This window comes from Falco punctatus (assembly GCF_963210335.1).
Source record: "Falco punctatus genome assembly, chromosome: 7".
Taxonomy (NCBI): domain Eukaryota; kingdom Metazoa; phylum Chordata; class Aves; order Falconiformes; family Falconidae; genus Falco; species Falco punctatus.
In genome coordinates, this window is record NC_137587.1 from 13805040 (window position 1) to 13828387 (window position 23348).

The 23348-nt window shown below is 37.0% G+C and overlaps 1 protein-coding gene across 3 annotated transcripts; it reads right to left on the reverse strand.

Annotated features, from left to right (window-relative positions):
- Positions 1 to 14: 14 nt before the first annotated feature.
- G2E3 (G2/M-phase specific E3 ubiquitin protein ligase) lies at positions 15 to 23116 on the reverse strand. Of its 3 annotated transcripts, none has more exons than XM_080397030.1 (16): positions 22837 to 23116; positions 20122 to 20177; positions 19007 to 19104; positions 17074 to 17175; positions 16340 to 16464; positions 14503 to 14668; positions 13726 to 13832; positions 12593 to 12709; positions 11103 to 11227; positions 10870 to 10999; positions 10085 to 10210; positions 8620 to 8927; positions 7800 to 7981; positions 7453 to 7625; positions 5153 to 5352; positions 15 to 4497 (listed from the first exon to the last, which is right to left on the reverse strand). In XM_080397030.1, exons 2-16 carry the CDS (start codon positions 20156 to 20158, stop codon positions 4265 to 4267), a joined length of 2229 nt encoding a protein of 742 aa, XP_080253156.1. In that variant the 5' UTR covers positions 20159 to 20177; positions 22837 to 23116; the 3' UTR covers positions 15 to 4264. The 3 variants fall into 3 exon arrangements, with proteins under 3 accessions (XP_080253156.1, XP_080253158.1, XP_080253157.1); XM_080397032.1 differs by lacking the exon at positions 22837 to 23116 and adding an exon at positions 22465 to 22817; XM_080397031.1 differs by lacking the exon at positions 22837 to 23116 and adding an exon at positions 22450 to 22817.
- Between the last annotated feature and the right edge of the window lie 232 nt (positions 23117 to 23348).

Here is a 23348-nt window from a genome sequence, read left to right on the forward strand (position 1 = left end):
ACCAGAAACAAAACTCCAAAGTTACATATTTACTGAAGCAGACATTTAACACTTTACTGTCATGGATATGTTCAAAGTGCAATAATTTCCCACAATTACTTATTTCAACACTGATGCTACATCTGTCAAGTATAACGTTGCTCAAAGATGCAACCTTTCATGCACTGATCCTGCAGTTCAAGTTAGAGCTAGAAGTATTTACAGAATTATACTTTCTTGCATAATGTTCTAATTACCATAACTTTAAAAAAAGTTGGCTTGCAGTACAAAAAATCAGAAGGTTTGGTTTTCTTCAAACAATATTTTGACAATTCTTTTCTGTATACATGCAGTTTGACATTTCAGAAGTGTTTGCATTTTGATTTCTTTTATCCAACTAGCAATTTGCTTCCTTAACAGTAAAGCGTGAGCTTTAAAATGCTTTAACTATAGAATACAGAATCAAGATAAACTTTTAAAAGCATATTTTGTAGTCTCCGGAGTTGCATTTCCTTGTATTTCAATGAGAAATTTTTGATACCATTTTCAAAAGGCAGACAGAATGTGTGAATTAATGACTAAAGCTCTGCTTTACATTTTAAACGTACCTCTCTCAAAATCCTCATCTTTCAATCCCAAGACTGAACATCTTAATGAAAAAAGTCAAAGGTGCAGCACATGATGATTTAGACCTTAAGTATAAACTGGTATTAATTTCTTCTCCTCTTGACTATGTACATTTCACTCATAAAGCAGTTAAAAATGTTAACAGCTTTTTCTAATAAACATCCTTTGCATGTGTGAAAGTGAGTAAAATTTTTTTTTTCCCAAACAGATAGAAAATACAATTTTTAAAAAAGTATTTATTAGGGAGACCATACTAAAACCACTAACAGTCATCTATTGTTTATAGAAAGTGATTGCTCTAGAAAATAAATAGCTTATCTGACATGCTAATTCCAGATGGAACCTTAGGGTTTGATCCGGTAACTGTGGGGTGAAGTTCTCTGGCCAGATACAGACCAGTCTGCCATAGCTCTTTTGTGGCCCTGACAAGTTTTATAAAATATATTTAATACAGCTAATGTATATGCAGTTATTTTCCTTTGTTACAGAAATACTGAAAGTAAGCAACTTTCTTAATTTCCAGGTGTGCCTCAGGTTTAAGTTTCTGTAAAATGAAAACTACCCAATAATACTGCACTTCAGTGACCTGCCTACAGCAATTAAAAAGCTGACTGTCATTATAGCTACAGAAATTGCTCTTATGGTTTCCGGACAAGAGGCACCTTTCTGTTTTGATGGATTGGAAATCCACTTATTCAATGGAAATTTAATGAATAGTTACAAGTAAATTTAGGATTGGTCTATATAAATAAACATTGAAACTAAGCAGAATAGAGGAAGTTCCTCTCCATAGTAGCATTTATGAGTACAGCTTGAACATAAGATTACGATGTCTAGATAAAGCTGATCAAACGGACAGAAAGACAACTTGTCCTGAATGTGTACAGATAAGTATTAAAAAATGGGAACAAGTTCTGTGTAAGAAAAATCTTTTCAAGCAATGTTAGAGAGTAGAGGATTTTACAAAGTTGTACAAAGTCCAAAGTTTGATATAGCACTGCATAGCAGATAGTTTTAAAACAGTTCTTACAGCTGATGGATAGGTTAGTTCTACCTTTCTTTAAAGCCCATGAACTGCTGATTTCAAAACTAATAAGCAATAGAAGGTGTGAAGCTTATTTTTATCTCAGTTCTTGAAGCCCTATATTCACATTAATTCATTATTTCTTTCTCCACTAAACGTTTTAAAATGCTGTTTATTTAGTTCCAAGTTCTATTCTAAACTTGCCTTGCCACTGCAGGTACCAGAAGTCCAAGAATTATCCCTTAAAATTATCAACACTCTGCTTGCTACCTCTGTAAGTTCTGCACTTCCTACATGGAAAAAGAAAATAATATTATAGAAGACATTTACCTCTAACCAGGCAAGAAAAAGGAATACTGTACTGGGTACACCACTCGTTTCTAGAGTATAGTAACTCTATCTGTAGGAGACTTATTGCTATATTTTAAAAATATGAACATACAACACAAACCCTTATAATGCAAATAAATTTGTAACAAACCACCTTCCTTGCAATGATAATAGACCATTCTGAAGGGTACCAATACAAAGAAGTCATTGGCAGCATGACATTCAAAGATTATGCAGATTACAAACATGGAATATTATTGGAGGAAAAAATGTCAGAAGAGAATGAGAAAATGCTTAGTATCTAAACAAGTTACATTCACCAGGAGCTCATACATTTATTTTAAAGGAGACTTTAATATGCCTTTGGCTCAGAACCAGAAAAACACTACCAGCTGTGCTTTAATTCCAAATATTCTTAAGTTTCTAGTGACAGGACTTAGATCAGGCATTTTTCATTATTTTCAAATCTGCTAAGTCCAATCTCATCCAAGCCTTACAATAATTTAGAGACTTTGAAATAATAATAATAATAAAAAAATTTAAAATGCCATGCATTTTTTGTTACCCAGAGATGGAAATAGGTCTGTATAAAAAAAAGATTAGCACCTTTCCCAAGAGCAAGAAAGAAAGAGAAAGTGTAGCAGTTTAAGAAAGAATTCAAAATACCTACCTATTGTTAAATTAACTGTGTAATTTAAATACACATCTCCCTCTGTATATAACCATTTATAGCATGGTCTCAAATTTCTGAGTCTTGACTGCTACTAAAGGTGAGTTGCAGCATGCTGCTATATAGTTAGCATTTCATAATACAATTTGTTAGAGGAATACTTGCAATGAACCATAAACCAGAACCTGAAACCAGATCAGTTTGCTTTTTTTTTTAGAAGCACCTGTCCGTTTATAGTTTACTGTGGATGTACTTTCTTGCCAAGGCATTCAGAAGTCAAGCAATCCTGCTTGTGTTTTCAATTAAATCCAAGCTATATTAACAACAAAAAGTATATGATTACTTTGCAGTATTTTGAAGAATGTGGGTATATACATATAGATACCTATCTATATACATCTATAGCACATCCCATGTTTGGGACATAGTATAGGTGGCCAAACTGACAGGGGGGGTAGTAATTTCAAAAAAGAGACTTGTATACATTTAAAAAAGTGTACTTAAATGTCCTTTTAGTTTCATAGTTTTAGTATTACTAATATTGGTAAGTTACTGTGTAGGAATTTCACTCCTCTTTTTATGTCTTAATGGTATTTATACAAATACTGCACAACTGAAATGTAGTTGGTATTCCTCAGAATGCACCTACAATTGAACAGGAAATGTTTAGGCTAAAAGCTAGAAAAGGGTGAAGCATTGACGAGCTCTATGGTAGATTGCCTTTAGTTCACCAAACAGTTTTGGTGCGTATTCCTAGGAAAATAGTAACTTTTGTCTTCCATAAAGTAACGTGTTCTAATGAACAACAAATTCTTATACTTTCATACTCAACAATATTAACTCTTCTATTACATTTTGAAAGACCACTTATCGTTGTCAAGACTTACTTCTAACTTTTAGTATTTTTTGCTATATGGATAATTTAAAAATCACGTATAGCAGTAGAATGCAGAAATGTGTGCAAATGTCCAAGATTTTGTTTAACAGAAACTCAAGTTCAACCAGATTTTGCTCTTGTGCCTTCTTATTTTGCCTAGCTTTTCTCCAAAGCTTAATTATATTTTACTACACTAATCACAATGACTGTAAAACTCTTAAGTTTCTTAATTTTCACAGGTTTGTATCAATTATCAACATGTAACTGAATCATCAATATAAAAATAATTACTGAAAAATTATACATGGAAAAACTGAACTGCATCACAGTTTTACTTGAGAGGAAGCTCTACAGCAGTTATCTTCAAAATGTACCCGATTTTACTTCGATAACTAAGTTTCTGAAGTATATAATACAATCAACATACTTACCTGTGGGAAATAGCTAGAATGTTACAGAGTTTGGTAACATTTAATGTGTCCACAGCAAAAGTAAAGACACGCAGACATTTTGAAGAACTTCTGCAAGTAATTGCTGACTCAATGTCACCTTCAAATAGGAAGATGATTCAACACATAAAAGTATGATTGAAAACAATTTTCAAATTGAAATACAAGATTGCTACTTCTAGCATATCTCTGGGGGGGAAAATGGGAAAAAACTAAGCATAATATCCAAAAATACAGTAGCCATTTGCAAGCAGATGTTCCTGTAGAAAACTGAAGCTTCCAACATCCAGTTTAGAAGCAAAAAATATTTATTCACTTCCAGCTCTTAGTGTTTTTCTGATTGTGACCTCCATTATCTTTTTAAACTGTTCATACGTCTGTGTTATAGGGAGCTCTAGGCAATTAAGGAGTCTGTTTCCAACAGGATACCTTCTATGCAAAAATTTAATAGCAGGTTCAGGATCAAAACCAACAGGTGGTACAGAAAAAGAGCCTGTTGCAAAGAACAAAACATCCTCCAATGTCACTACAGACTCACGACCTAAAAAAAAAAAATAATAGGATTAGATTAAGTCATTTATTGCCTATTACCCAGAAGCCATTATCCTGCATGTTAAGTCGGGGGGGGGGGGGGGGGGGGGGGGGGGGGGGGGCGCGGAGAGATATGACCCTGAAATCAGGAACCCCCAGATTAGTATGCTGAATGGATATGCAGTTATATGGCCAAAGAAGAAAAACGTTAACAAGAAAAACTCACTTAGATTAGCTCTGAAAAATCTTAAGTTAATAGGAAAAACCCTCTTCTACAAGAAGAGACCACTGTTCTCTATCTTTGAGACACACGCTATCTAGTAAGAGTAAGTTCACAGCAAAGCTGAAGAGAGGGGATTTAAAGGATTTTTCTGTACCATTCAGGTTGTTGACAGGTTGGTTGTTTTTAAACAAAACCAAAAAAAACTCACAGGAGTTGTGGTACCAAGCTTTAAGACATTTACCCCCTCAAGTTGCATTACAACTGAGCAGTTTCAGAAATTATAATTAGTAAGGAAGAAGGGGAAGAATGAACAATTAGGAGCTGACAGCAACCTCTAAAACCTTCATTTATTTACCCCACTGAACTCTAAAAACCAAGCCCTGCATGTATACCAGCAGCTAAATACCCTGAACAAGGGGGAGAAGAACAAAAAATGACTTACTTTCCACATCTTGCAAATAATGTATCCAAAAATCGACACCTTCAACTTCATTTACATCTGATGACGAATGGATTGTAAAGAGATCACAAAGAACTTCTGCTGAAAGTCTTTCAGGTTTGTGGCACAATATACTAGAGAACACATCCGGATGCATTTGAAATTTCTCTAGTACACCCAGGGTTTCCAAACCTTGCCTAAAACTGGGGGGAAGGAAAAAAAGAACCATCAAGCACGCATCAGAAAGCCAGTAGGTAACTAATTGTATTCTGCATTTTGTAAAGGTCTAAGGCTGGACATCATAATTTTTCACATCTGCAGTCTCCCAAGCCTTGCAATAAGGTGTACATAGTTGTCCCATTTTATTTCCATCTTGGAAAAATGTGTTAAATCCCATTTTAACAATCTAAGTATTTTTGTGAAGCTTTTCAGGCAGATGAAAGGAATACCAGTGATATGCAGAAATTAACTGTATTTTCTGGTAGTTAGCTATACGAGCATGGTTTAATTTTTACAGAAGAACATACTGAATTTCTTTCTTACAAATATCCCTTTAGAAAACAGCTTAAATTCCTTGTCCCTAGGCATGATGAGGCGTCTTAAAAGACAGCCTTCATTTGGCTTCTGCATGTGTTTAAATGCTATTATTTCTCCCTATGGCAAATGTGGATAACAGTGTCCAGGGCTGCATTAGGAATCATGGTGCCAACAGGTTAAGGGAGATGATCCTCTCCCTCTCCTCAGCACTGGTAAAGTCACACTTTGAATGCTGTGTTAGGTGCTGGGCTCCCCAGTTCAAGAGATACGGAGGGTGGTCACCAGGGTGATTCAAGGACTGAAGCATAGCCCTGTGAGGAAAGGCTGAGATAGCTGCAATTGGTTAGCCTAGAGAAAGAAAAAGCACAGGTGGAATCTCAACATATAGAAGTAGCTGAAGGGTGTGTGCAAAGCTGAAGGGAGCATGTAAAGAAGTCAGAGCCAGGCTCCTTTCAGCAGTGACAGGACCAGAGGCAATGGGCACAAGGTGAAACACAGCAGGTTTTGTCTGAATATCAGGAAGCATTTATTTATTTATTTACACTAATCTGATTCTGTGATTTAACTATTTTTATTTTTTCTAAACAGCGCTATGGGTTGAAAAAAATTCACTAGTTACTGTCTACTGGATAAGAACATTTCAAGCAACTGGCTTTACAATTTAACCACCACGTTAAATCATAATTAAAATTTTACTTAAGCTGTTAACTCGTATTTTCTTATATATTGATAGGCTGAATCAGTAAAATTCAGAACAGACATTGAAAGTGTAGTCACTGGTGTAGAACATTAATAGCTGAAGTGACTAACTCTGCTTACTCAGTTCTTGATATTAACAAGCAAATTCTCGCTTCGCTCAATTTTACACATTTTAAACTCATTTCCAAAGTTGCACAAAACTACATTTTCCCACAAGCAGGCTACTTAATACCTTTCACTTTGACTAGTTTTAAAATATGTCATGGATTGGTCAAATATGCCAGAGAGGGCCTTGACTGAAAGAAAACTTACAGCTTTGTTTAAAAATCATCACATTCAAAATTAGCTTTCATAGCTCTTGCAGATTCACTTGATTCAGACTTGTCAAAGAACACCATAAATGTGTTAAGTACAAATTCAACTATACTTGTTGGAAGAATTCACGTTCAATGACTTTTTAGTGAGCAGATGAAGAATGCACATTGGAAGTAAGGTCAGAAACCCATCAAGAAGTAGTCAACAGCTGCAATTTTCCCAGCAATTTGAAGTCATCACTACCTCAAATAAAAACACCAATGCATTCCTTATATTCTAAGTAGGCCAACTTACACTTGTGGCCATTATCACCCTCCTAACAGCACATGCAAACTCCCTGATTAGAACTCTGGAAAACTCATTTGAACTCTAGATGTATGTTAAGCACTCCTAAAACTTAAAGATTCTAAGTTTGAGGAATTCTGAATTAAAACCAAACAAACTAGAGAAATTATGCAGCACAAAGGTCTTTGTCATGCTACAGTTTACAGCTGTGCATCTGCTTTCTTCATAAGGTTGAAAAAGGAACATGACCAAGAAATGGAACAGAGCAGGTAGGTAGAGAAATAGTTAAATTGAAAGACTGAAATTATCTAGTTAACAGGTGTTACTTAATCCACTGAAAACTGCAGTACATTTCATTGGTTTAAATAGAGAGTAGGTAAGAACACGTGAAAGTTAGTTTTAGCAACATATCTGGTATTTCAATGAGGAGAAAACCCAAGAAGTCTAAAAACTCAAACAAAACAAACCTTTCTAGGGGTGAACTAATTCTCTTGATTACATGATGGATCAACAGGTCATCCACCAGCTTATTCTTATCACACAAAGCTGTTACAGGTCTTAAACATCCAGCAGCAGCAAGGAATTTGTAACAGTCTTGAACTGTAGACCGTAGGCTGGACAGACTGTCTGCGTGTTTTATCTGTATCAGAAGATAAAAGGTAGGCATTTGTTTACTACATGCATGCATGTATAAATATAAATATGTATAGATACAAAAAGCTTTTTCATTTGAACTAAAGTTACATTCAGTAAGCCCTTTATCTCCAAATATAGTCTGGAACAAGAATTTGCCAAGTAGTTTAGTTTTCTTTACCATTTTTATTGTTTCTGCTACATCAACATCAGCAACATCTTCCAAAGCTGGCTTCACATTCTCTGGACCATATACCAGACAATTGAACAGTGTTTCGGAAAAGAAACCAGGAGATGGGCCACCATGAACCAGAGAAACCGCAATCATTTTACCAGCTTCAAAATAAAGATTCTCTTTTACAGCTGCAAATGAAAAATAAAAATATTTATTATATACGCATAAAAATAATCCTCTATTTTTCATAGAAAATCTGATAATGCGATTCCTTCTTACTTTAGGAGATGCAACAAATGAGGTTTGTCATCTCCTGCCTGTTGAAACAATAAGATCAGTATTTATCTCTCTCTCTTTTATTTATTTATTTATTTTTACACAGGAGCAGAGTTTTCTTCTACTTAACTCTGTGGAAGAAGTTACACTTAATGCTGAAACATAAGAACTCAAAGAAGCTAACTTTGGGTCTTTAGGGAGCATGTTATCAGAGATAATCTAAAAATTTGAGGAAAGAAAAATGAATGACAGAGAAAGTGGGTCAAAGAAATTAACTTGTAGAGAACAAATACCTTAATGAAAAAGTTCTAATTACATCCCGTATTTTTTCCCTTGGTTGTCATCAACTTTTGCAACTAAACAATTTTTTGTTGTTTTTGTTACAGATCTGCACCCCACCCCCTGTAGAATTAAAAAGCAAAAAAAATTTGAAAAAAATTTCTATTCACCAGAGCTGTAATTGTGAACTGAAAGGTTTTTAAATCTTCAGGCAGCATGGTTGTCAAGTTACATAGTTCCTAATGTATTTTTGAACAGAGCATTTAATTACCTTGAAAATCAAGGGACAAGTTCTTTGCAGAGGAGCCCTCAAACAATGATGAATTCTCAAGGTGAATCATTAATAATTGGAAGAAACGGTGCTTTGATGCAGAAATATCTGTCTTCAATCTGTTTTTCCAGTTTGTGAACTTTATTTCAATGGTTTCTGTAGGATTGAAGTTGCGCTGTCTAAATCCCTTTAAAGCACTATTCCAGATATTTCCTGGATTGATGTTAAGCCTTGTAGTTTTTGTATTAACTTGTAGCTTTAACTCCTTCAGTATACTAGAAACTTGCCTTCTTTGCTTTCCTAATTGCCTAAAAGAAAATTGCATCTATTTTCAGATGAAGTCTATTGCTCATAATTAGCAACAGTTATAGAGGAAACATTTAAAATCTACTAGGAAAAACCTTTTTAAACACTTCAGTACATTTAGATATTGCCTAAATTATATCAGTGACATATTTAGTGTAGATTCAAGTTTTAATTCTGTACTGGCACTTTTAAAAATTTTAAAGTACCCCTAAGAACTAGGAAAATCAAGAGGTAGAAATAATTACCTTGGTGTAAAATGAACAGTTATTTCCTTAATTCAGTTACACCAATGTAGTACCAAACAACTCACACCATCATTCTACATTTGAACAATGTGAAACAAGCAAGAAATTGAAGAGTTTACCATGGTTATGGTAGAGATGTTTTGCAACTGAATTAGAATACACTGTCAACTATTCACTAATATTTACTCTTTGTCACTAGAATAAAAAATATATTTGAATAGGGAGAAATGTTGCAGCTCTCATTTAAAAGACATCTGTCTAGAGGAAACCCCTTATTTGTTTCCTAATGTGCAATCAAAACTATTTCAAATACCCTACCGACTAGAAGTAACCAATTCCCTTAACAGAATTTATAGCAGACATTACAGGTAGAATTCATAAATTAAGTATACACAACAAGACAAAAAAATTTGCATCTTTAAACTGAACTTTCTGTATTAAAACGTGTTATTTTACCACTGATTTTAGCATAATCACAAACTATTCCTATGGTACAAACGCAAAACCATTGAAAATTCAGGACATGTCTAATTTGAAGAGAATAATTAGGATTCTTCTTATTCTCCCTTTTCTAAAGAACAGCTAGCCATGTTTTGGTAAGGACAAATTTGTTCCTGGGATTTGATCCCCTCACTACCTAACCTAAAAATTCTCAATAGGTATCATTCTTTTCTCCTCACCTCTCTCTAGCATTTATAAACAGCAGAAACCTTTATTACTTCAGCTCTTCAGTATACTCACTCAATTTCTCCAGTGACTATGTACATACACATACAAACATATAAATAGCCACTATATATATACACACACATACGTATGTATATGTGTACACCCACCCCCATGTTCTGTAGGAAATATGGTATAAAGCCATGTGCTAGATTACTCTTCAGTTTAAGAAAAATAGAAGAAAATACTTTTTCCTCAGGGACCAGTTCCTGTTTGACATCAGTGGAGATAAGGGCATCGTCACTCTGTTGGATGCTGAAAGCTGTAGGTGTGAGCAGGGTGACAAATTGTTCCGGCACGTTATCTTTGGTGATCTATAAACCAAACCAGTATTTTAAGAAGAGATACAATTGAAAGAATGCATAAACATCTCTAATTTAAAGGTAGCAATATAGTTTCCTCCTATTTCAGTACTGAATCTCATTTATACGTTCATTTACATGAAGCCCAGTGCTCGAGCTGGAATTGTAAAAATAATTCAGTATTTTATTATGTGGTGGTTTAGGATCCTGTTTTTGTTGCATCCCATATATGAGATTCAAGTCCTGACTGATACAATGAGTAAAACCTAAATATATTAATTTCTACAGACTTGAAAAGTTATTACAGCAAAGGAAAATGTTATTTATATAAAAATCTCTGTAAGCTAGACTTCTAGTACACTATTAATATGGCAGCAGCAAGTTTTGCCATTTGTACATTCAAAGTTACCTCTAAATTGTTGAGTCCTTTTACACAGATCCAATTTCATCAAACTAAAAACTGAATTACATGCCATCAAATGCAAATAACTATAGCAAAAAATATGGAATTCACAGCTTATTCAGAAGTTCGATCACTAAACTTTACTCCAATTTTAACCAATTTGCTATTTAGTGTAAGAAGTTTCTCCTATGGAATAAGCCATCAACTCATGTTAAAATAGTATTTTATGGTATAATCAGTTTCTGCTTGAAAACAGAAAATTACACACTGAAGAAAACTGCGTCGCGACCCAGCTGACTGCCGAGGGCACTTTGGAGATGGTTCTTCCAGCAAACAACTTGTCCCATCTGTCTTTTCAGAGGCAGCCAAAGGATACTTCTTCCGTTTCCTATAGTTCCCTGTATGATTAAATTACATTAATTTAATTAATCTTCTATCTGTAAAATACATAGTATTAAAATCTTATCATTTTAAGAAGCCACTGTCACATCCGTAACTTACCTGATTTTGAAATGATACTTCTGCATTCCATGCATTCCCAGTTTTGCTCCCATGACTTCACAGCTGAACAGGCCAAATGAGTTCCACGAGAGCCACAATACTGACAGCGCTTTATTTCCCATTTACTAAAATTAAAAACATATGTATTTAGAATTAGATGGAAGAACAAGGCTTGTTAAAACAAAGTACATTCAACAGTAAACAGTAGTCTAGACACTAAAAGAATAAAGCACAATTTTATCAGTCTGGTAGGACTGTACATAATCAAGGCAAACTTTCTTCAGACAAGATGTACTCACAATTCCTGGCTGCAATAAGAGGAAAAAAAGCTACCTGTGCTCCAGCACCTTGTATTTAAACAGGCTGAAGTTAGTTGCTTCCCTGCTTCTAAGCCAATAGCTTTGCAGACCCTGTTTTCCCTTCATGTTGCTAGCTAGCAATGTCCTTAGTATTTCATGGTATCCACCATTCAGCTTTGCCAAACAGTAAATTTTTGAAAAGAGTATATCTTTTTTTTGTTTGCCTTTTTTTTTTTTTTAAACACACATTCTGAATAAGACTCTTAAGTAGCGACAGCATTTAAATATGTTAGGTTCTTGTATAATTTTTTTTATTTCTTTGCTTAAACATACAATGGAACAATGTGACTGATATTAGTTCAAATATTGGAAGCCTAAGGTACAACTCCTAAAGGCAAAGTAAATCCTGAGGTACACACATACCATGAATGAACCAAGGAATGTTTGGTCAAATCTGCACGAAGCAAAGCTGACGCCCACAGGGAGTAACCTATCACAACAGTACTACAGAAACAAGTCTCCAAAGACTACGCTCTGCAGCTTTGAGCACACTCATGCCAATGGAAGAGACACATTTCAGAAGCACACAAAAAAAAAGAAAGAACGCAGAAAATGAACTTGTTAAGTGATCGTGTAAAAGGCTTTATTCTGCTCTACTACTTGCTTAATTTTTCCTTAAACCTCTCATTAAGCTATCAGCAATATTCTAACTGCCATTTGCATGGAAATGGACAGTTCACAGCTAGATTGATTTTTACACAACTAGTTAATTTTCAGCTAAGTCTAGTACTTCCGTGAATTTCTTGTATAGGTAGTAAGTATTCTAATTATTACATTGTTGAATTAAGCTTTAAATGAGAGATACGCAATATTAGTTTAGACATATGCTATTCCACATGTTATGTGGATATACAAATTCTGCTTAAGCTCTGTATCAAATGAGAACAAGGACAAGGTAACTGATAATCAATTGATTTGGTTTTCTTGACTTTTATAACCTGATTTGAGAAAATTAGTATTGAAATAAGATTATGGGGAGTAGAACAAACTTTAGACACTGTGTCTTGGTTTGACATTAAAACCTGATGCTGAAAAGTATTAAAGCATTTAAATAAAATAAAGTTTACAAAATAAAAAAACACCAAAGAATTAATCCATCCTAGGTTATATGTTCCTGCAAAAGTGGCATACCTATTAGGTTGATTATAGTCTCTGCCCTTCTTGCAGAGACATCTTTTACTGTCACAGTGTTGATAACACTGCAGTAGATCCTGATATGCATTCTCTTCAAGTTCCCAAGATGCATCCCTATAAACAAGGCAAAAAAAATCCGTTATTACAACTGTATTTCCAATTGTTAAAATGGGTTACTCTATCTTTGGAATAGATGTATATAATAACCAGATGAAGGTATTTCAATCATTTAATGTTCTAGGCAACAGCTAGGGGTAAGAAAAAAAAAGGTCTAGGAACAAGACTAATTCTATAAAACTCATGGCTTTTTCTTGTGATTATTTATTATTTTTCAGATGATCTCAGTGCATGTTTGCTCCATTTAACATCATTCCGCTTTTCTCTCTCACAGCAAACATGGATGTTTGTTTTGGGAGTCTACTCAGGTTACCACTGAAAATGGTCTCATGAAAAGTAACTCAGATTTTTCCAGACTAATATGGCAAAGTTCATCAAGTATTCTGACTCTTCTTCCTCTCCAAAACCCTGAGCTTCTGTCTCCAGAGAGAATTAATGATAGTCTCTGAAAAGACTAATAGTTATTAAAGAATAATACTTACAACAAAGAAACATCATTCTGATCACTTCATCCTATTTTGAGCCCCACCAAAAATGGTGAAAACTTTAACTGCTTCTAAAATTCTGAGCTGTTTTTCATGCTAAACGTATCTTTAACAATCCTTTGGGAGAAGACGGAAGCTGTATGGCTGAGCAAATCAGTCAACTATAATACTGCCTGGACAGAAATTCAGATTATTTAAGAACCTGGGAACAGAAAACACACTTACCAGCAACCTTCAAGTTAATTTGAAACTGTATTTAAGAAGTGTTTTGATCTTTTAAATGGCATTAAAAATGTCTTTTCAGAGCTTCCTGCTTTATGTTTGAGATTACTTATTTGGCCTTTGAAATTTTGATGCATAACTAAAAGGAAACATGTTACTCCTTATCAAACCAAAATACCCTACTACTGAAGGTAGAATTAAGGTTTCACATATTAATAGATACAGTTCTAGAGAATATGTTAAAAATGGGTTTTTACACCCCATCAGAGTTTTTATAGAGAAGTGATCATTTAGTAAATCACTTACTTTTCTGGAATGTGTATGCCCATTCTCAACATTTCTTTCTGAAATTTGTCCTTGTTGTTACATACTGTGCACCTAAAGAAAAATATCCCAGCACTCAAAGCTTGATACTGTGGTCAAGAAAAAAAAACACAAGAACACACCAAACCAGTTATTGAATTACAACCATCCTTCAGATACCAATAAATAATGCCGTAATATCTATAATATTCATGGATACTGTCCTGGTGTGGATGTTAAGCTGATATGGATGTCACTTGACATTGAAGCAAATGGTGAGCATGTTCTCTTCCTTTAAAGGAGAGCTCACATGCTACCATTAGGTTCATAAACAAAAGCACAACCCTTTTCAGTCAACCTCTTCAGATCTAGAATGAGTTTACAAAGAGAACCTTATAACTGTTTCAAGCTCTGGACTTAGGCAAAGAGAAGTGATAATTGATAAATTACATTTTTAGCATTTAATAATGACTTGCAAGAAGGCAACTACCTAGGTTAGGCTTCAGTTTCTAAAACCAGCTAAAAGTATGAAGTGTATCACAAATGTAGAAACGGGGTGGGCGGCAGAAAATTAATAGCATAAAAAAATCCTTTTCGTAGGACACTAGTCTCCAAAACACAATTATAGCATTGCCCTTCAAACCTAGTGTATTTCCATACCTACTGCCTATATTAACACTAAGCAATTTTACCCAATTTTAAGCAACCATTCCATTGCTTTTAAACAAAACAGAAGAGTTATCTCTGTGGGTGCAAAGAGAAAAGGTGAATCTGTGTTACCTGCAAGCATTCTCGATGAAACCAAGCATTTTTACAGCAAGGGCTTTTCAGTACAGTGTACGCTGGAAGCTGTTCAACTAAATCCAGGCATATTGTACACTGTGAAGTTCCTCCAGATTCTTTATTCAGAAGCTTTTGGACTGGTTTGTGTTCCCAACAGTAGGATCTAAAAATAATAATTGAAGGTTCCCTTATCAAAACATTTTAAGAACCTTCGTAATAAAGTTTGAGAATAGTAAAATTAATTTCTCATTAATAAATGTTTGGCAACAAGCTAAAAAGGCAGACATGTACTGGTTTCGGCTGGGACAAAATTAATTTTCGTCATAGGAGCCTGTATGGTGCTGTGTTTTGGATCTGTGATGAGAACAGAGTTGGTAACACAAGGGTGTTTTAGTTATTGCTGAGCAGTGCTTAGACAACATCAAGGCCTTTTCTGTTTCTCCCACTGCCCCACCAGCAACCAGACTGGGAGTGCACAGGAAGCTGGGAGGGAACACAGCCCAGAGAGCAGACTCCAAATGATCAAAAGAATATATGACATGAAGCTCACCAATAAAACTAGGGGAAAAAGGAGGCAGGGTGACACAGTCAGCATTAGGGCATGTGCCTTCCCATGTAACTTAAACATGATGAAGCCCTGCCTGGAAACAGCTAAACATCTGCCTGCTCATGGGAAGTAAATTCATTCCTTGCTTTACTTGCACATGCAGCTGTTGCTTTACCTATTAAACTGTCTTTATCTCAACCCATGTGTTTTCTCACTTTTACCCTTCCAATTCACTCCCCATCCAGCTGTGGGTAGTGAGCAAGTGGCTGTGGGGTACCCTGCTGCCTACCAGGATTAAACCACAACACACATGTAAACAAATTATGTATCTAACAGAGCAAATCAACAGAACAATAGTAAGGAAGAAGCATATTACCAACTGATACTCTGTAAATTACAGAGCTCATATACCCCCTTTTTGCTCAAAACTTCTTTTAGTCCTATTAACATGTTCCCTGTCCTCAGAACCTCAAGTTCTTCCTATATTTTTAATGTTATCATGTCATTAAAGGAGCAATTTTGAGTTTGCATATTGATTCTGCAGAGTATAGGTAGCTTGATAAATTTTTTGCACACTTTCAAAGACATAAGACAGTCAAGAAACGCAGGTCTAAAAAGTCTTTCTGAAAATGTATTGGTTTTACATGTGCTTGACTTAATACAGTTAGTTTATTTAAGAAGTTTAAGTGCCTGTCAGACTCCAATCCACCCACCTTACAAACTCAGCTTACAATAGGCAGAATAAAGCTATGATCAAACGCACTTGGAAGTATTTTGACTACAGCCAAGATGCTGGACAGATGATAGGAAAGGAAATAAAACATTTGAGACATTTGATACTAAACCCATGTCTCCTTAAGTCCATCGCTAATAAGCAGATCTAGAAGTCTTGTGCTTTGAAACACAACAGAATGGCACAGTCTGTTCTGAATACTGAGAGAGAACAGCAGTCAAACCACTGCCCTTTCAACAGCAGCACAGGAGGTAGGTAAATAAAAAAACCAAAGCCAACCATTTTGCGGTTTATTTCAGAGTTTAGAATTTAATGTTTGACTACTTCTAGAAGCATTAAATTATATCTTTAGAAATGTTGAGATTTTAGTTTATAGGTCCTAAGTATGCAATATAACCGCTTGGCCTTCATGTTTTCCACAAATCGGGTATTTTTTCTCATGACATCACTTATAATTAATAGCCTATATAATGACAACCCATGAAAAAACAAATTAATTCCTGTATATATATAATGAATTGAAAGTAAGAAAGTAACAAAATCCCAGAACTTACCTGAAGTTTTCCATGAACTGGAAAATACATTCCTTTTGTAACCCACAAGGAAAATGGTAACTTCGTTTGCATTTGGGAGCTACACATCCAATTGAAGCACCCTTTTTCCTACAGATATTACATTTCTAGAAATAATTTGTTTTAGAAATAACAGAACATTAATATCTATAAAGTCCAAATAAAATTACAGGAATTAAGCCAAGAGAAAAAATTACATAGTGTGTAAAAAGATATCAGCCAATAGATTGTAACTGTGACAAGACTACTGTGTTTTAGCTCTATTTCAAAGACTTGATTTGAAATATATATATTTCAAATATAGTTATTTCACAGACTTGATTATGCATTGTTTTACATGCATGTGACTTGTGATATGTAAGCCAAAATACAAGCTATTTTACCAGCACCCATAGTTTAGTTGCATCTGTGAAATGATACAGGGTCAGCTTGAGGCTCAGCATAACATCATGAGGTACTATGCATATGTATTTCCCCCTTATTCATTTATCTGCAACATACCCAGGAAATAAAAATATTAGGAAACCAGCGGGTTTTATTGTCCCTTGTGGCTTCCACTAATCCAATATACTTGTTACTTAAATGTAAAATTCACATTCTTGAATGGGCTCTGCACACTTCCCATTACAAAAAAAAAAAAAACAAAACAACCCCCAAAGACAATACTAAGTGCACTTACTTTTTTTCCCCTTGTAAATATCAGACTTCATTCTTACCAGTTTTGCAGCTCTAGTCACTTCTTTTCTAATATCTGCAATTAAGAATCCATCTACACCTTCATCTTCTTCCCCTCTCTGCCAAATGCCACTTGACATCAGCTATGAAAACAGTTAAGTATTTTAAAACATTCACCTACCTAAAGATTTGATTACCTACACTGCATCAGTCTAACAAAGCTTGTGTGCAAACATTTTAAAAAACTGATCCAAAGCATTTCTATATTTTTGTCTGATATGACACAGTAACATGAAAAATAAATATTTCATAACAAAGTCTTATGTAATGCTGTAGAGCCAAAGGTGGTGTATTTTACCTTCCTTTTTGAAGTATATTCAGATAATTGTCAATTATTTACAGCATAAGCATACAGAGCTTCAGAGAAAATAAAATTAGTTTAGTTAATGTGAATGACAATTGTGCTGCAGAGATAATGAAGCACAGTAGGAAGTATCTGTACTGAAGTGCAACTTAAGAGAAGTAATTCACTTTCAAAGAGGATTAAAATAAAAACCAGAATCAAGTAACTCGGCAAGTCAGAAGAGCCTGATGATAACTTCGATTAAGTTACTTAGCAAGGCAGTTACATCACAAACTTCAAATAACTAGTTTTAAAACTTGATGCCTCATATATTCTTTACAATACCGTTTTACTATTCTCCTTTTAATTTCAACCAGCCCCATTTTCTAACTAGAGCTTTATCAATATTTTAGTCAACTAAATGTAAAATTTCATACCAAACCCAATTAAAAATATATTTTTTCCATGCATGAGACATTTGGAAGAAAAAACAAAACTGCACCAGTAACTGGCTTCCTTCTAGAAGAACCCTCTTCTTATATAATATTTACCATATTTAAGTGAAATCATGGGATTTTGGTTGTTTTTTTAAGAAAGAAGCAGGGACCAAAATCTAAAAGAGGACTTACAGTAAAGTATCTTAGAAATCATAAGGCTCAGTGTTGCAAGCATGCCCTTTCCTAGCTCCATCAGGAAAGGACATTTTCCTATCGCTTCATCCAGCCTTATGTATGAGACAAAACTATGATGAACAGACCTACACCTCCTTCCAGATGCTTAAAACTTATTTAAGAATAAAAAAAAGTAACTTCAGAAAACCACTGCTCAGCCTACACTTTAAAGGATTCAATATTCAATCTATTAAACCATCTGCAATCAACAAAATATTTAAAGAACTGGTTGAGAAAAAAACCCCAAATTGTTGCTGATATTTTTGAGACTGTTTTTTTAAACTTGGGGGGAAAATTCAAACTGTATTAATTAAACAAAAAAACTGACTTTTTTTTTTTTAAGTAGTCATTTTAAAGACTTGCAAAAAATTGGAGTTTGAAAGGCAGTTTAAGTATACCTTTAAGAATATGAATCTTGGAAAGTGCCAAGTGTGATAACAAAAGATACTCAGCTGTCATCTACACCCATAGCTTTGTTAAAATTAAAAGCTTCTACTAAAAAGTGATACTGTAGCTGTGTAAGATCAGCAAGTTGCATATTACTGAACTGAAAAGTAAGACTATTTCTTAAATGTTACAATGTCCTAGGTAGTGTAAGAGTAACTTGGACCCAAACAAGAACTAATGAGAAACAAGGAAAGGACGACCTTTCTCTACTTTTTCCACAAATGGGTGGAATTTTCACATTCCAAATTTTGAAACTATGCTTCTCTTACAGAAGCGAATATGTAGGTGCAATCTGTTCCCTTTCTCTTAACATGTACCTTTGTTGCTATGATAGGTTGTGAGAACTACCAAAGTAATTCATAAACGGATCACGAACAGAATTTAGCTTTCAATAAAGGCTTGTTGGAATTTATTTATTTGGATAAGTAATTACTATTTAATGTTTGCTGCCTTTATTCTTATTTTCTTTTCAGTTAAAACAGACTAGCTCCAAGATCAATACCACATACTTACCAAACAGTAATTATGAACAGTGAGATTATATTCCGCATAGGTCTTTTTTTCTCCATACTTTTTAGGGCAGTCATCTGGTCGTCCACAGAGCACACAGACTAAAATACAGGACCATATTTACAATCACAGTGAATGTACTGGAAATATTAAGGATCAACTGTAGAGCAGTAACTTTCAGCTCTTTTAATCATATGCATCTTGTAGTGAACTATTGGCTAAGGGACAGTAGATACCCCTCCCAGAATAGAATTCCATAGTAAATACAGAAAATGGTAGTATTTGTTCCTTCTCTAGTTACTAAAAAGAAAATACTACATCAGTTCCACCTGCCTGCTGATTCAGGAGAGAGCCATCACCCAAGCTAAATTCACAAGCCGACTGAGCTAACTGAAACATTCTTCTCAAAACACCCAAAGATAATTATCGAATGGCCAACAATGTCCAGATGCATGTTAAATAGGTCATCTAATTTTTTTCAGTATTGTACATAAAGGCATCACTACAGCAGAATCCATGAAGAAACTGAACTGTTTCTGTGTGTAACTATATGTGATAACCTTTGTACAAGGTGTATGAATGGTATCCTGACTACATCAAGTCATATGTATACCGCCAGTGCTTTTAAAAAATATGCTAGTTTCAAAATTCAAGGATTTGAGACAACATCGGAGTCAACTAAAACCTTGGAGGATTTCCCCATTTCTGTAGTTCCTAACCCACAGCCATTTCTTCCCTTCAGTTCTCAAAAGATACATTTCAATATTCTAACATCAAGAACAATCATAGTAGTGATGAGAATAGAGGTACTGCTTCAGCCTAAGAAAGTCTTGAATCATACACTGCAAACCGTTGTGCATGATTTGGCAGCTGAATTCCCAAGGTTACTTTCTTAAAACATCTGTGAAAGGGACTATTTTTAAATATTCCAATTACAGCAGACAAATCCAAGGAAGTTTACAAGTAATTTCTTTTTCATTCCCCAAGACAAGTGGTTCCAACACAATTTCATTACTGAAAATCCACCTGCCCTTTGAACCCAAATAAAGCAAGTTATATTTGGTGGTATATATGCAGATTAAAGATTTCTGTAACTATTTAATAAAAACCTTACTTACATGGACTTTGAACGTCAAAATGTTTGGTTTTACTCATCCTGAGTTCTTCTGGCTGGCTGTCATGAAAAAAACATGAGGTGTTAAATATATCTAGTACATTAACAACCACTATTACATACTAGTTTAACATTTAATTCTAAACTGAAAAAAAACCCAACGCAGTAAAAAAAAAAGGGATTAAGAAGAAAATAATATCGTAATTCCGCTGTCACTGTGAGACACAGGGGTTTGGAAAGCAGGATGCAAATATTCAGAAAAAATATTCCCAGACCAATGCAACAACTAGAAACTCTTAACTATTCCCCCAAACTACCATGATACTTTATTTTCAAAAGAGAAAATAAAGTCCAGTGCAACAGCTAGTTATGTATAGATTTAAGCGTACAGAAGAATTTGTGTGTCTTTTAAACATCAAAAACAACGATCCAAGGACGACTAAAGAAGTGTCAGTGACACCTTTCCAAATAAAAGTTGTATTAACACCGAAATAAAAAGTTCACTAGGTAGGATAGTGACATAACTATGAAGACAATCTCCACTGGTCAAAGAAATCCTGATCCAAGACAAACAAAAAAAAAGTGAGGAATCCAAAACTGGGACACCATTTCGAACTAAGTATTTTACATTCTGAAGCAGAGAGTAATTTAGAGACATTGACCTAACCCGCATTTCTTTCGAATATCACATACTCCTAAAAATTAGATCCCCAAGGTACATGAACAGCGATATGCCAGGAGCTGGCCTTTTACCGTGGGTTACACCATGCAACCTAGCCCACCTTGGAAAAAAGAAGATACATGTTTTTTCACCCCAGCACTAAGGTGATTATTCTTCCTCTAGCGCAAAGGAGAGCGCCTTTAGGAACACACCTGTAGATCTTTGACTTGCTTTCACTTAGGAAGCTGAAGAAAGCATTGCGTTAAAGTTTTGCAAAACAAGAATCCCGGGTGACTGCCTGCAGGTCCACGCTTGATCTCACAGGCAGGCGGACAATTTCCCACATACGGTTGGGCGAGCAGGCAGCCGGCAAGAAGCCCAGCCTCTACGCCAGCAGCCTGACAGACTCAGAGCTATGGGAGTTTTGCTACTTGCAGTTTAGGTGACTGCCAGGCACAGGCTTCAAGCAAACCCCAGGCTAATCCAACCTATTGCAAATAAAGTATTGCAGCCATTTGACTGGAGCTTTAAGAAAGGAGTTGAATGGAGGCAGCAGTCCCAGGCATAAAGCAACAGCTCTGCGCCGCTGCACTTTTTTAGACAGCCGAGGAAGTTTGTGCACAAAAGACCGTTGCCAGAAAATGGTCTCAAAGGAAAACTAACAGAAAACACACGGCACTGCAACCAAATTAGGTCAAGAGGCTGTGAAGAACCATACAGCACCGACACACAGATTACATAACTGGTTCCAGTTTTCCCAGAAACACACTTGCCTCTTCCTAAACTACAAAAAATAATCAGGTACAGGGGGAGCAAAAGACAAGCACCCAGCCCACAAACATTCCCTTCTCTTCGAGATTTCCCCAAGAATGGTCACTGCCAGTTCCACAGTCCTGAATGTACGACGGTAATACAACAAAAAAACCCCAATCCATATATAACCACACAAGACCAGATTTTCACTTTGGTGTGTTCTAAAAAGCCCTACCAGGTAGGGGAAAGCATGCATGCGCCTAGAAACAAGAAAAGCACCTTCCTACTTTTCCCTGGCCCAAACAAAACAAAACAGAACGCTAGATCGCTCCGCGCCCCCCCTCCCCCCCCAATTTCTTCTACTTTTCCTTTAAACTCTTTCAATAAGTGAGCCCAGAGTTTAAACTTGCATGTCAAAAGATAAGTGAGAACAGCCACTGGAGCTCTATACATGACTCCTACAGGGCTCTCAACAGGAACAAAGCAATTCCTAATCAGTCTACACGCAAAACAGGCGCACATGATCACCCAGCGTTTACAAAAAACGAAACATAAACCGGAATTTACCTACTTTGCTTAAATAGGCTAAGAAAATTCTCAGAGTGAATACTTGGGTTTTGCTAAGTTCTACAGCTCTTTACTACTCCAGAACAAAAGGTAGTTTTAACTGTTATTTTTAACCCGAGAATGGGAAAAGAAAAATCAAAACACCACCCCAGGAGGGAAGGTTTCGGGCACAGGTGTTCTTCAGCACACAGGCGAAGCAGCCCTCCCAGACCCACCCATCCGCGCTGTGCCGGCAGTGCCTCTCGCCGCCCATAACGCGACGCCCCCGTCCCCGTCCGCGGGGCGGGAGCAGCGGGACCCCCGCCGGTGCCCGGGAGCCCGCCCCGAGCCAAGGTGCCGGCGTCCGCTTACTGTTCCGAGTCTCACAGGGGTTCCAACCACGAAACTCGATCGGCGCCTTTTTAAACGACGCAACAGGCCACGGCAGCTCCTGAGGAGAAAGCGGCCCCCAGCCGGCTTCGCTCCCGCGGCTGCAGCAGGACGCCGCTCGCCCCTCGCCAGCTTTCCTCCCAGAAGAGAGGTGCAGAGCTCTCAGCTCAGTTACTCCCTGCCCCAAGACAGGCGGCGGGAGCCAGGCTTGCTCCGCAGACATCGACTGGGAAGCCGCTGCGCGTTGCTCGGCCCCCTCGCGGAGCAGCCGGGGCTCCCGCTCCCCTGCCGCGGCGCCTCACGCTGCCCAGGCGACGGCTCAGCGCCCTACCCGCCTCGCCCTCCGAAAGGCGGCACTCGCCTCCTTACCCCCGACCTCAGCCAACCCCGGAGTGAGAGGCAGCCTTGCTGAAGGCGTTAATCACCCCGTAAGCGGCCCTGTCAACACCGCGCTCTGGCGGCCGCCCCACGCCGAGCCGCCCACGCTAACTGACAGAAAATTCAAACGCCAACATCCGCCGTCCTTCCGGAAGCGGGAAGCCAGCCCTCGCCCCGCCCCCCGCCGCGTGCTCCATCCGCGCCATCGGCGCTCGGCTACTCTCGCCGGGCGCGCCGGCTCGGTGGGGGAAGACGTGCGATCCCGGAGATCGGTGCTCGACTGGAGGGCCCGGCGGCGGTTGCGGTGGCAGCTCCGAGGGCGGTTGCGGTGGCAGCTCCGAGGGCGGCGCTGTGCCGGCGGGACCGGCGGGCGGGACCGGCAGGGCCCGGGGGACCGCGGGAGGGGCCCCGGTGCCGGTGTTTTACGGGGCTGCCCAGCTTTTGGGAACGCCGGGGGGACGGGCGCCGCCGCCCAGAAGCAGAGCCCTGCAAACAGGGGTAAC